Source organism: Notothenia coriiceps, unplaced genomic scaffold, assembly GCF_000735185.1.
Source record: "Notothenia coriiceps isolate Sejong01 unplaced genomic scaffold, NC01 NC01_scaffold00034303, whole genome shotgun sequence".
In the NCBI taxonomy this organism is placed as follows: Eukaryota; Metazoa; Chordata; class Actinopteri; order Perciformes; family Nototheniidae; genus Notothenia; species Notothenia coriiceps.
Window position 1 is genome coordinate 17,315 of NW_011367004.1, and position 15,037 is coordinate 32,351.

A 15,037-nucleotide genomic window follows, 5' to 3' on the forward strand; every position below is an offset into this window, starting at 1 on the left:
ACAAAAAAAACAAAAAAAAATTCACAACATCTTTCATTGACTTTTTGGAACTATAACACTTTGCTCTTTCGCAGAAAACCAATCTGGAATTCTATGGGGGAAAAGGCGCAAGTGAAGGGAAAACAAGGGTTTTAAAGATAAGGAAAGAAAGGCGAGAGTTGGACAAAATACGTGCCTAGGAAAATGGAGAAAAGAATGTTGAAAGGGCATTTGTTTGCAGGGTTTAACAGGCTCAAAAAACCTCTTTGAATAACAAGCTTTACAAAGTTAAAAATTACATTTCAACACAAGAAAACAAACAAAACAACAATTTTCCTTATGGATGGGGAATTAAATAAAAAAAAAACAAATTTAATTTATTCATACATTATAGTTTTGTCTGTGTTTTTCATATTTTGGGTTTGGCTACACATGTTTTTTTTTTTAACATTTTTTTTCTTCCCTCTTAAGTGACCGAACTAGGTATTTTTTTTTTATGTCTGCCTTTATATACAGTACAAAAGTAAAACCACAACCCTTTAAAACTTTGTTTTGGTTCTATTTTCTTTAAAAAGGCAGGGTTTTTTTTTTTACCAACACCGAGGGGCCCATCTTGACAGGGCCATTTGACTGCGGAAGTGACGTGTGCGGAGTGGTTGGTGCAGAGCTGGGGTCTCGTCCTATTTCAAGCGGCTGCAAAAAGGTTGAGGGGCCCGTCTTTGTCTGTTTCTTTTTAATTAAAATATGGTCCCAAAATTTAGGGCTGCGACTAAAACGAATATATTTTCACGCAAATCCGGTGGGGCCGTGTGAGTTGCGTGGGAGGAATATTGCTGGGATTTATTCCATTTAAAAAAAAATGGTTTTTTTTTTGTTTCATTCCCAAACGCGCGATAAAAAAACGCGGGAAGGAATCGGTTTAAAAATTTTTAACATTCTTGGAATTAGGAACAAAAAGATAAAAAAAAAAAGCAGGAAAGAAAAAAACTTCCCATCATTTTAAAAGAGCCTGGATTTGGAAAGAATTCCCACATTTTATTATTTTTTCCAATTGCCAAAAAAAAAATTTTACTTTTCAAAAACAGGGAAAATCCATTAATTTCAAAAGTTGCTGGCTATTAATTGTTCATTGTAATTGAATATTAGTTAAAGTAATATAGCGAAAAAAAGGCTCCAATTTTTCCAAAAACTATATGTGTAAAAAATTGTTAACAACAAAAAAAAAAAAGACACTGGGGATAATTTGTAACATTTGTTTTCTGCTTTTCTGAACTTTGTTCTTTTGTTCTTGCGGTGTTTGGTTTTTTCAAAAAAAGAAGGGGTTCCTTTGTCTGATCCAATTCCATGAAACTGGGGACCTGCTGCGGGACCCCTGGAGGGGCCCCGAGCCGTTCTGCCTTGAGGCCTCGGGGTTTCTGCATCCAGGTTTTTCCTCCACCGAGGGGGGCACCAATCGCAATTGATCTTACCTACGAGAAGGGGCAAGTTTTTTGAGTAACTTCATGTGGTCAACGGCAGAACAAAAAAAACTGCTCAAAGACACATGGAAGGTTGGAAGAAAACAAGCATTCCAAAGGTGGGAACATTTAATTTACTGGCGTAAGCGCGCATTGTTGAACAAAAAGTTGGCATTTTTAGACAATGTGTGGTTCTGCACCACATCAGGGGTGGAAAAAATGTACCTCTCACTGAATTAAAAGGCTTTCTTAGGGGTTTTCACATTCGGAGGAAGGTTTAAAGGGTCTTTTGCAACGCCTGGGGGGCAAAAAAAAAGGTTTGCGGGCTTCACATCCCCCTTTTTAAATTTTTCCCCTTGTTTTTCAAAAACACGCACAGCAGCAGAGGAATGAGCCTTGTTTGATCCGCAGCCCAGTTGTCAGGTCAGATTGCGTCGGCCGTCAGTTGGTAGAGAACATTCCAGAGGAGTGGTCAGCTGACTGGACACCACACCATTAAACTACCCTGCAGCAGCAAGACGACACATTTCCCCGTTTCCCACATTTCCTCCCTCGTGGTTTAGAGTGACACAAATAGCGGCTACTGCCTTTTGGTTTCATGGACCCTTTGTTTCCGGTTTGGCCTCGGGAAATGTAAGCTAGCTCTGACGACAGCCGCACGCCTGTTTCCCATTAGCAGAACTCTGGATCTTCCTAACCTTGCCAGGGCCGCCTGCTGCACAAAGCCACAGAATTCATATAACTCGTACAAGTTCGTGATTACGAGCACACACGCAAATGCTGATGGATTGTGTTCGGTAACAATCACGGCGAAAGTTGCAAGTGTTCAGTTCTTGCCAGGTGCAGAATATTTATTGTCTCTTTAACAGAAACTCAGATGATCCTTTAGAAGCTTGCTAGGTTTCCCAGCGTCCCTGCTGCAAAGCGGTGAGGCTGGGACTTGGACAAATGTGGGCCCTGGCCCACTCTCTGCTGTTGTAAATTCCAGCCATGGGTCAGATGGCCATTAGGAAATCCAGTAACACTCTCGCGAGTGAGGCCAGTGAGGTCTCAACCCCCTGGTTTGACGCTGTAGTTATTTTAGTGCGCCTCACGTGTACATACCGATCAATCTCCTCAGAGGCCTCAGCTTCGCGTGTGACTCAAGGATAAATAAAGTGTGTTGTCCTGGGCCTGCAGTATCACACTTTAGGCAGGAGAGGAACACGGGAAGGAGGGGATTGTTTGCACTGTAAATGTATTCTGGACGTCAGGCTTAGATGACAGGGCTAGACAGTCGGCATCCTAGTCTGAATAGCAGCATCGAGTGACGGAAGCCATACCTGAATGGATTACAGTCGTTTAAGTACTAGTATACTCAGGCAGTGTTAACCGATTCCAGCCCGTTTTTTCCCCCTGCCTTTGGTCTCGTTGTAAACCAGGGGATTAAACACCCATAAATTAAACTTTGTTACGCTTCTCCAGGCCCAAGAATCCCCGCACTTCCTCCGAAGGGATGGCATTAAAAGGTGCATGTGTAGCTGCTGCCAGCTCATTTTTTTTGTCACCCGAGCCCGGTAGCCCTCTTGGCCTCCCAGGAGCCATCGGCCATCTTATTTGACCGCCCCAGTGGCTGATTTATAGAGCCTGTGCTGCGCCTCCTACCTTGGCCTGGCTGACATGTCTGCCAGCCGCTCCCCTCCTGCTGGGGCTGCATAAGGGGTCATGGACTCCGTTTGAGCTACATAACACCAGGTACATTAATATAACACAGGCCCTTGGTAACGCTCTTATCTTCCCTCTTCTTTACTGTGTAAGTATGTCATCTGTCAAAGGATGACTCGATGCGTGGCTGCTTTTAAAACATATATCGGATTTAAACTTGTGGTGAATAGCTTCATATTAACAGAGGCTTAAAATGACTTCACGGTAACGTTTAGAGGGACTGCTTGAGGGAGAGAGCGCTCGGCTCTACAGAGCGGTTTAATGTCTTTTCTACTTATTTGCTTTTTGATCCACTCAGCTTTTACCCACAGCCACATCAGGCAATTGTTTTACTTTCCCTTGAATCAAACAGCCGACATAGGAGCCAGCGTAGAAGAAGAAGCTGAAGCCATTAGCAGCTGAAAGCAAGCAGTTATTTCACCAGGAGAATTGGTTAAGGCAAAGAAGAAGGCCACCTTTACATAAATATTGGTTTACCTCATCAGGTTGGATGTTTTTAGACTTCTCGCCACATGAAAAAAAGAATGTTATGTGTGCTGGTTTGTGTTAGCGAGTGACCTTTGTTAGCATGTTTACCATGTTAAGTTGGTATGTATGTCGTTTTTTGTGATTTTATCTCTTCTGCTGCCCCTCCCAAGTGGACTAAAATGGAATTACGGCTTTTACGTTAAAAAAAAAAATTACGCTCCGTTTTTGTATTATAATGGATCGTTATTATTCTTTGCTCTCTTTGCTCTGTACTCCATTTAACTGCGATTTGGTCATACCAGGCTGAGTTGAGCATCGTCTTTATTGTTGATGATCAGATTACTCTGCAATGATGCATACACGAAGACAATTACGATACACACGAACGACCCACACCATCAGAGCAGCCGCTGCCACTCGGGTCGATGCTCCTTCCCAGCCGTCCTGGAGGATGATCTAAAGGAGGGATTGATTCTCCAGTCCTCCCGCCAGAGGCCGCATTGCGACGCATCTGGTGTGTCTTGTGTGTGTGTTGTCGTTTCCCTGTGTTGTGTGTGTGAGTGGGTGCACGTGTTGGCCCATTCTGAAAGTGCGTGCTTAATGAGAATGAGACAACGAGCTCATGTTAGTTCCAGTGTTGGATAGGAATATCCACAAAGAATTTCTATACAACATTTTGTACATTTTAGCGCTGCACCTGTTTTCAACGTCCGTACCCTTGTGTATCTGCTCATTGACGGGTTATTTATCTTTTCATTACCAAGTCAGTTTCCTGAAAAGACTTCGTTTAGTTTCATTTTCCCCTTTCAACCGTAGCGATTCACGACACATGCTGCTGATGATTGAAGTGTCTCCTGCTGAAGCACTGCCCAAAGCGGCCACAAACCTAAACTCTGTGTCGTAAACCCACAAACAGAGAAAACTCTGAATTAGTGTCACTTGCCTGCTTTCAGGAACTCACTTCTGCCCTTCTCTTTCATCGGCTAGTTTCTCTCTGATGATGCTCCTGACTCCTTCAGTTTGAGCCTGCGCTCTGCACTGGTGCGCCTCCTTAATAAACTCCAACGCGAGGCTTGATTTGTGGTTCGCCAGACTCCCCCGGGGGAAACCATTTCAGCTGTTACAGTTTGCAGGAAAGCAGATGGACGAGTAAATCTCCCGCAGCCTCACTGTGGGGCAGCCATCTTTGTTGCCAGTCAGGAAGGTCTGGCGTTACAGAAAGCCCCTCAGGAGAGCGGTGCTGGACCTGGGATCTTTTTGCTGGGTCACATGACCCTCGCTGTATGAGCTTTACTCTGGACATAAAGAGATCAAACTACGGGCTCCAGACTCCAGTCCTATCTGAGGCTATTTATGCCATGTGGTTCGAAGTGAAGAGTTTGCCTGTGACGGGCTTTATTTTAAGCGTTTAAGGAAAGGTACAGGATGATCAAAGGCAGGATATGACTCTTCTCACACTGGACTGCATGCATTGGAACCTACCGTTAAATCTGACATTATTTTTAAAGCCTGTATGTTTGGAATGTCCCAAACACCAGAACCTTCAACTCTTCAGCTCATCTCAAACATTGTAATAATAAGCGTATCCTTCTGTCCTTCCTTTGCCAGGCCATGTACCTGGTCGGGACGGCCAGTACCCTGCTGACGGGCGGAGACGGAGGCGGGTGTCTCCCGGTTCCTGGCAGCGTCCACAACTTCAAACAGCTGTTCACGCTACCCGGCTGCGACGCAGGGAATCCGCCCTCTATGATCCATTCCCATGACAAAGTAACAACCACACCACACACACACAACCACCCCCACACCACACACACACCACACACACACAAACACACACACACACCCCGCACCACACACCCCACACACACACACACACAACACACACACACACACACACAACCACACACACCCACACAGAATATGAAGCCTGCCAACAGGAGATTTTTCAAGCGCCAATAAAACGTAAATTTTTACAGACTACATAAGACTTTGACTGCTAGATGATAGATTTGATCCCTTAAGTATTATTTTAAGTTAGTTATAGTGAGTCAAATGTGCTGTTAGATGTTAGTTAGGGACAAAGGTGTCAAATGAACCAATCTAAAAAAATTATTTGTCTATTTCCTTCCCTTGCTGAACACTTTTTTCTGTCGGTTTCTTTTTCAGAAATAAACCCTACGCCGCGCTGCAGGTTGCGTGCAGATACTTATCCATCCGATTTATACTCTGGTACTCAAAATGTTTACCTCTTAGATAATATTAGCCTGGCTCTAATTAAAAGCGGAACCTTCCTAACAGCACTTTTTTTGAACAAGCAACGTTCTCTTCTAAGCTAAAAAGTGTGCCAGCTGTCAGGCAGTCAAAGATCGCGTAAATACAAACAATAACCAAGGTAGCGGGAACATATGGTAACCCCCCCCCCCCCCAACTTGTTGGCTTTTATTAACTCATCTGATAAAGGAGATTATCACATTTTATTTTTTGGAGGATGGATGCATTATGTATTACCATCATTTGAAAAAAGTGTCATCGCTTTAATTGTTTTAGAATCTTTTTTTTTCTGCAAATCTTCCTCTTTTAGCACATTTTTTATGCGTATCTTTCTTAAATGCTGGGTGTGTGAAAAACATACACTGTGTTTAGACAATAACTGAATTGATTGAGCCTTTTTCTCTTTGTCTGCAGTGGTTTTGGTGGGATAGCAAGGACGTGGGCAGGGAAAGATTTTCACCTGCAAACTGGAGTGGTTAATCTCTGCTGTCCTCACGGAGAAACTGGACCAGGTAAACAACTCATTTAAATTTTAATATCAAACTTTAAATAAAACTGTTGAAGCAATATATGTTACAGAGACACCACCACCTGTCATATCGCGCTTTTGTTTGAATACATGCTGTATTGTTTCCTTAACACAAAAACTCTTATAATTTTATTTTTTGATTATTTATTTACTTATTACGTTAGTTTGTTTGCTATCTGGGGTCGCTATAAAAAAGATTGAACTGAAAACTTAGCAAAATGCTATACGAATACTATGTGACCCCAAATAAAGAATACAAATAGTAGTCATCACATACAGAGCATCAGCTAGTTCCTGAACAGTGTCCTTCACATGCTGATATCCAAGAGAGGGAGTTCCACAGTCACAAGATGGAGGAATAGAAAGCAGTATTCAATGTTTACTTCAGATTAGCTCCACGTCAGAAATGATCATGCTTGTCATATGTCTCTCTCCATAGAGGCTGAATCATCATGTTAATCACATAGCTATCATATGCCTCAAACAGTCCTGATGCTCTTCTAGGTAATCACACATCCTGTCATGTTCACAGCTACAGTTGGGATACCTTTGTTAGCATGTGGACTCTGAGATAGGAAGAGTACATTCACTATTTTCCCAACAATAAAAACATGGACATGTAAGCTCTTCCCATGAGGCTTTGCAGGATACATTTACCGAAAAAAGTAACCAGTGTCTCTTCCTCTTCCTCTCAGGCGCTAACGAGCATTAAAGCTGATCGCAATCAGGCGAACGACGGCCTTTCGTCGGCGTTGCTTGTCGTTTTCCTGGATTCAGCAAGAAATCTGCCGGTAAGTCAGTCTGATCCAACTTCCCAGCATGCACCTGGACTAATGATTTACATTTTTAACCCTCAAGTCAAGAGGCGCTTTCACACCGAGTACTTTTCCCAAGAACTAGGCCGATAGGGGGGGGAGATTTGGCTTCACACCAAAAAGATCTGGAACTAGTCCCTAGTTCGCGCGAACCTTTTCACCCCCAGATCGTCCCTGCTAGAGGGGGTACTTTCCTGGGGAGGAAATGGTTCGTGCTAACACTAACAATTTCTGATTGTCTGGGCTAATTGGAAACCACGCCCCGTAAAACTCCGAAAGGTTTTGTGAAGCCGCCATTTTATTTGCTCGCATTAGCATTATTAGCATTAGCATTAGCCCAGCGAACAAACGGAGAGAGACTAACTTATGGCAACACAAAAGAAAACATGGGAGCGGTGGAGATGAGGAGGTGTCGGTGCTTCTGGCGATTTACTCGGAAGGCTTCAGTCGAAGCTGCTGGGAGTCCCAGCAGCTTCTACTGAAGCCAGTTCCCAACTCCGGGAACTTCCGGCCGGGACTCCGGGCGGCAGTCTACGCCGTGAAGTTGTTTGCGGCCTGCCAGTAAACCCAAAGCAGAAGAAGAAGAAGTGACGTCAGCGGCTTCATTTGAGTAATCTTCCCTCAGGGACTTATTCCGGTAAGAACGCGATCTACTAGGACAGTTCCAGGGACTAAAGAGTTCGGGGGGACTAGGTACCGGGAACTAAGTACCGCAAAGTACTTGGTGTGAAAGCGGCTAAGGAGAGAAAAAGGGGGGTTGTTGTTTTTAAGATCCTGTTGTGCCCTGTCTGTTATAAATGTGACTCTTTCTGAACTGTATAACTTAACATGTTGATTTCACTGCTTATTTTGTGTTATTTAGTTTTTACGAGACACTCCGTAACACTGTTGATGTATTTTTACATTATTTATTTTTTTAAGGTAGTTTGCTGTCTTTGTTGCTGTGTGGTTGAATACTTTTAATGAGTATTTCCCTGATTTCCCAACCATGAGATGCTGAAGGAGTTTAAAACACATATTGTTGGGAACAGATGAAGAGTTTTACAAATCCAGTTTTATCTCGTTGGATCCAGTTTCTACTTCAGTCTTTCACTCATTTTCTTTTCTGAACTTCATGTCTGTTCTTCACTCCATTTCCTCTCAAATATACCATAGAAATAAGCTAAAGCCTACCAATTAATAGTGATTTATGTTGTCATAGTGCTTTATTCGGATATCTTTACAAATCAAACAGAATGAAAGTTATTATTAGTGAGTGTTCTTGAACTTTTTTAAAAAATCCCATTATTTTTATTTTTTAAAATATGCTAAAATCAATATTTGCTTCAATCCAAAATATTCTTCTGTTTGATAAAATAACATAATACATTGAATATTTTACTCATGTATGAACTAGTACTGGTGCAGCAGTTATATCATTCAAGTAAGTCTACATTTGTTTACTAAATAAAATAATAAAAATAGTGGAAAACGGTGAAAAATATACTCATTATGTTAAAAAATGTAGTCTTTTGATTAAATATTATTATAACGTAAAACCGCATTAGAAATAAACTCTTGAAATCGATTTGCCTAAAACAAAACATTATTATCTCATCTGGCAGTAGTTGTAGCTGTTCACAATTCTATCACGCATTATTTCCTGGTTGAAATACCTTTATTTGTTAGCTTTAACCTCCGTAGTGCAGGCTTACCTTCCTCTTTTCAGCCCCTTCTTCTTCCTCCTCTTCCTCTTCCTCCTCTCTGAAGAGCGTCTTCGAGGGGAACTTGGGTTCTGGATACTTAAAAGAGAGGCGGGCGGCGGGCCTCGTGTTTTGCGAGAACACGGCTTCTCTCTATAGGACGTTATTTGTGAGTGGGTTTGATCACTGATAGATAACTTCTGCTCGACGTCATGCTACGCTTTTTGTTACATTTGTTAAAATAGAAAACGTTTGGAGTGTTTGCCTGATGAGCATGAATCCCGACTCGTGCATGAGAATTCATTAAATCATTGTAGTCATTATTTGTTTTAGGAATAACCCGTGTTTGAAAACCATAGCAGTGGTGGGCAAAAGCCACATGCTAATCATGCTAAATACAGCGCTAGCTAAGCAGCAGTTGGTCAAAAAGACTTATAATCACCCACAGATTGATTAAAAAATACCTCATGATCTAGAGGGGGTTCGACACACTCTAAGGAACACTTTACTTTTTAAAGAGTCCTCTCCTGCTGATGTTCAGGTGTATATCAGTATGTAGTGTCTCTACTTTAAAAAGTTCTCTCCTGCTGATGTCCAGGTGTATATCAGTATGTAGTGTCTCTACTTTAAAGAGTCCTCTCCTGCTGATCTTCAGGTGTATATCAGTATGTAGTGTCTCTACTTTAAAGAGTCCTCTCCTGCTGATGTTCAGGTCCTTTAAAGAGTCCTCTCCGTTCAGTTAGTGTCTCTACTTTAAAGAGTTCTCTCCTGCTCATGTTCAGGTGTATATCAGTATGTAGTGTCTCTACTTTAAAGAGTCCTCTCCTGCTGATGTTCAGGTGTATATCAGTATGTAGTGTCTCTACTTTAAAGAGTCCTCTCCTGCTGATGCTCAGGTGTATATCAGTATGTAGTGTCTCTACTGGGACATGTCTCCATGCTTTAATGTTCAAAAAGCTTTTTATTTTTCTCATACTGCCTGTGCTGCAGCACCTCTTTTCACCCTCCGTCTGAAACCAGAGCCCAGCCTGCTCTGATTGGTTAGCTGGCTGGCTCTGTTGTGATTGGTCAACCGCTTAGAGATGTCACATACAAAGAAAAAGCGTACATCCTAAGAGGCATAGCATATAATAAAGCAGAAGATTTCCTCAATTTCTTTGTGTTTCTCTTGAAAACTAGTATCTTGTTATCTTTGAGACTCTGAGAGGGAGGCTGAATTCTCTCTGGATTGCTTTCCCTCCACCCTCCCTGAAGACACCCATTCTCTTTAGTAGCACATTGTAACCCCTCCATAAAGAACTGTGGCTATTTGATTTCATTCATTTTAAAGTAATGCACAGACCTGTTGACAAGAAACGACCTTAACACTGAAACACATGATGTAGTTCTCACTGTTTGCCACTAGGTGTCTCCAATGAGCACTGTTTTGATGATATGTCCCTTTCCAACTGTTTACCTGTCAACAAGTCTGTGTTTTACTTTAAAATCTAACCCTATAATAACCCTAACTTCACATGTATCCATGTTACATCAAAGCTAACCCTGGGGATGATGAGGGAAATCCAATATTACAAAAATGACAACAATGTCCTCTTAAATACATTTGATTTTAACGTTTAATTTTCCAATTTTAACCCCGAGGACACGTTATTTTTGCATTTTTTTCTGAGATACATTGAGTTAACACCTGCACTGTGTGTCCCTGTGATGAGGTGATAACGATCGGACACTATCGTTGTTATTAGGTCTTTATTTTTCTTGCAAAACAGTAAAATAGCAAATAAAATGAATGGATTTCCCGCCTACATACATATTAATGTCACCCAGTGTCTCTTTTCTCTGATCCTCATTCTATCAATCACTCCCATCTAATGCTGTCTTAACTAGAGTCCAACTAATATGCTTTCAAATGTGGTATATTTTGTATTAACATAATTCAAGACAAATGAAATTGTAATGTTTTATTTCTTTTGACATTTTTAAAATGTTATTTTAAACTATAGTGAATTTTTTTTAGTATAATAACAACATTAAAATAATATAAATAATAATAAAACATTTCATTTTTATATTTTTATTTTGTAATTGTATTATTTATTACTATTATTATTTAATATTATATGTTTTTTATTATTATCATTTTACATTTATTTTTTCATGATTTTATCTTGAATTGATCCTTGTGATAAATCCAATATTGGTTGGACTCTGTTTTTCCTCTTGTCCAGGTTTTAATTGGGGAATGAAATTAACCATGTGATCATCCATGTTGTCTCTGTCTATCCCATTGGTGTCTTCCTCCTCCTCTCATCATCATCCTCATCCCTGCATGCCCCTCTTTCCCCTAATAACCTCCTGGTGTGTGTGTTTCCGTGTGTTTGTTCTCTCTCCTGGGGAAAATCAAAGCGCAATCCGTTAGAGTTCAACCAGTCGGGGCTGAGGAAGACCTCGGTCAGTAAAGCTCTGAAGGTAACCAAGCACTCCCGTATCAACGAGACACCAAGGAACACAGTTTATTCTCTTTAAAGGTCCCCTATCATACTGTTTTTCATCAATATATAAGGTCTCAGATATGTACAAAACATGTCTCTGAAGTGTTTGGCTCCAAACACCAAACGGGTCATTGCAGCATTACCCATAATCCCCTCTGTTTCAGCCCTGTTTCAAAGTGCTGATTCTCTGTCTGTTACTTTATGCCTCTCTCCTCTCCTCTCTCTCTCTCTCTCTACCTCTCTACCTCTCTCTCTCTACCTCTCGCTATCTATCTATCATAAAAAGACAAGGCGTTGTACATTAGAGAAATTAAAAGACTAGAAATAAACAATTCAAAGTGTAAACATCACAAATAGAAATAAAATAGCATTACAAAAGTAGGGAATATACATGTTGAAATACAAATGTACAGTAACAACATATAAAGCGGATGTATAAGGAATGGAATATTAAATATGAAATGGAATATAAATATCAAATGTTCAGTGTGAGTTCAACTCTCTAATTAAGGAGCTAACAGCACCTTATATCCTAAACTCTTAGTGGAGTCAAATGTAAGGATTTTGGGACAGATTAGTGCTCTCAAATATCAGGGAGTGATGATTTTAAACTCATTGCATCATAATATAATGTGATTTTCCTAACAGGAAGTGAACCTACGTACTGACTGTTGTTGTGAAGTCATTAACGAACTCCACTAATCATGTTTTTTTACTAAAACTGTGTCTAACAATGTGTGTAGTAAATAACAACATTGTTACCCAAAGTTACATTTACACTCCTTTTTGATATTGTACTTTTCCTCCTAACTCCTCTCCTTAAAAAGTTTCACATTTGACTAAATGTGGAGAGTAGCTCTGGGTAGTTTGGTATCTTGGTAAACATATAAGATACCATAAGCCCAAAATGACACTGTATGAGCTCAAAATCCACATTTTGAAAACTAAAAACATACAGTTAGCGCCATCTCATGTTGACAAAATGTATTTTACACTATAATCCAGAAAAACATACTCAACTTCATTTTAGATTTAATTCCAGATGTTTACTTGTATTTCTTTATGTTAAGAATATGCTATATATGAGATAAATCTTTACCAAAGCTTGTAGAGTTAAAGACTTCATATTTGTGTATTTGTGAATGTTAGCATAGCTTGCTAACGCTGTTTCTTGCTTGTAAAACGTTTTTCTTCCTCTCCTGCAGTCCGGTAAAAAAGTGACCAGTGATCCAAATCCATTCGTCCAGTTCAGAGTGGGACACAAGTCCTACGATAGCAAGGTGAGGCCAAAACACGGTGTTATTTTAGGAACTATACTCCTTAATGGAAGGCGTGTGGCGCAGTGAACTAGTGCGTTGGTGTTGGGATCAGGGAAGCACAGGTTCAAACCCCACTGCAGTCAGCATGTCGTTGTGTCCCTGAGACACTTCACCCCAAATTGATCCTGTGGGGATTGCCACAGTATTGAGTATGTAAGTCGTCTAACAAGTAACATGTAATGTAATAATCTTATGTATCCTCCACATTTAAAAATGCAACATTTATGTAAGTTTTATCTAAAGTAATACGTGAATTACGTCATAGGAATAAATGGATTGAGGGTAACTTTACCTCTTAGTTAGCAGATATTGTAACATTGTGTGAATTGAAGTTGTTAACTTACTTTCTTGTGTCCGTGCATTACTGTGAGTACAAAGATAGATTCAGGGTGTTGTTAGCCTAGCTTAGCATAAAGCCTGGAAACACGGTTAAAAAAAAGCTAGTTTCGCCTTGATATGTTTCAGGCTAGTTTCGAGTCTTTATGCTAAGCTAGGCTAACCGTGTGGTGAATTCAGCTCTGTAAGTAAAACACAAATCGTCATATCTTATCAGCGCACTTTCCCTTAGAAATACGCTGTGGTAATTTAGGAGACAATTTTCATGCAATAAGTCTGTTAATTTGTTTTAATATAATGTCACCAACAATGCTAAGATAGCTATTCTCTACTGTAGCTGCTAAACTTAAAGCCACAGCACATTTAGCGAGCAACTAACAGAACAATAAGTTTGCAATTAGCTGAATCTTCACACATTTTAATGGACCAACTGACATTTTCAGACTTCTTCTATCGAATTAAATACAAAAATACATATTATTTTGTATTTAATGGACTTTGTGACCAGTTTACCCACATTTCCTCTACCTCCCTCTGTTGCTGTTTCCTCCTTCAGACCCGATATAAGACCAATGAGCCGGTGTGGGAGGAGGCGTTCACCTTCCTGATCCACAACCCCCGCAGCCAGGAGCTGGAGGTCGAGGTACGGACGCTCATCTTAATCTTTTATTAATATTTTCTTTGCTACTGTAGTCTAAACTTTATGAGCAGTAGAGGCGAGACAGTCTGTGGAGAGACTCTGGATCTTCATTTTGACGATTCAGTGAAGAAAGAAGATATCGTACTCTGTCCAAATTAAATATTAAGTTATCTAAAACCCCCACTTTGTACTTTTGACTTATTCATCAACATTTCATCAAAATTCCTAAAATGTAATGTTTGATTCTGCAAACTGTCTCAAAAAAGTCTCTCAGTGGGTCTTTTTTAATTTTTCTTTGCTGCTCTAGTCTAAACATTATTCGCAGTAAAGGCGAGACACTCAAGAAAAAACAATGACTTCCCCTCCGTGTGTTTCCAGGTGAAAGACGAGAAACACGAGTGTACGTTGGGCGTTTTGACGGTGCCGCTGACTCGCCTTCTGGACGCCGAAGAAATGACGTTAAATGAACGTTTCCCCCTCAAGAACTCCGGCCCGAGCTGCACGCTGAAGATGAAGATGGCTCTGAGGGTAAGATAAGATAATATAAAGTACTTAATGGATCCCAAATTGGGACATTGTTGGCGTTGCAGCAGCATAAAAAGACAAGGCATTGCACACTGGAGAAATTAAAAGAGTAGAAATAAACAATCCAAAATGTTAACATCTCAAATAGAAATAAAATGGCACTAAAAAAGTTGAAAATATACATGTTGAAATACAAATGTACAGTAAACAACTATAAAGCAGGATATTATATATACATTAATTGTGTTAGGAAACGTACTCGTATGTGTAAGATGGCAACGTTTTTTTTGCTTTATTTGAGTGTTTGTTTACTTTTCGTTGTGTGCGTTTAACTTTGTTTTGTATTTTATTATATATGTTGCATTGTGGGAGGAGCTCAGGTCAAAAAAAATTCATTGCCATTTCTACACTGTAGCTCATGTGCATATGACTCTTTGCACTGGCTTTTAATGCTGGTTGAATATAAAAAACTTTCATTTATATTTATATTGGAAGTATTCCCTGTAGGGATGTCCCGATCACCTTTTTTTGCTCCCGATCCGATTCCGATCATTTGATTTTGACAAGCCATTTTCCCGATCCGAACATGGATATAGCTCTTTCTTTCACAGCAGCATTGGATCAGTTCAGTTGTGCAGCATTGGATCAAAACAAAATAAAGCTTTCAGTTTGCTTCTCTCCTTCTGATGTTCAGGTGTATATCAGTATGTAGTGTCTCTACTTTAAAGAGTCCTCTCCAGCTGATGATCAGGTGTATATCAGTATGTAGTGTATCCACTTTAAAGAGTCCTCTCCTGCTGATGTTCAGGTGTATATCAGT

At 40.3% G+C, this 15,037-nt stretch overlaps 1 protein-coding gene across 1 annotated transcript in view; it reads left to right on the forward strand.

Moving 5' to 3' along the window:
* LOC104962075 (extended synaptotagmin-2-B-like) overlaps positions 1-14,231 on the forward strand; it is a 26,387-nt gene extending 12,156 nt beyond the window's left edge. Inside the window, exons 3-9 of the mRNA XM_010790467.1 lie at positions 5,217-5,375; positions 6,311-6,391; positions 7,104-7,199; positions 11,312-11,374; positions 12,603-12,677; positions 13,609-13,695; positions 14,071-14,231. Coding sequence (XP_010788769.1) covers positions 5,217-5,375; positions 6,311-6,391; positions 7,104-7,199; positions 11,312-11,374; positions 12,603-12,677; positions 13,609-13,695; positions 14,071-14,229 — 720 coding nt within the window. The 3' untranslated portion in view covers positions 14,230-14,231. The remainder of the gene's footprint in view (positions 1-5,216; positions 5,376-6,310; positions 6,392-7,103; positions 7,200-11,311; positions 11,375-12,602; positions 12,678-13,608; positions 13,696-14,070) is intronic.
* The last annotated feature ends 806 nt before the right edge of the window (positions 14,232-15,037 follow it).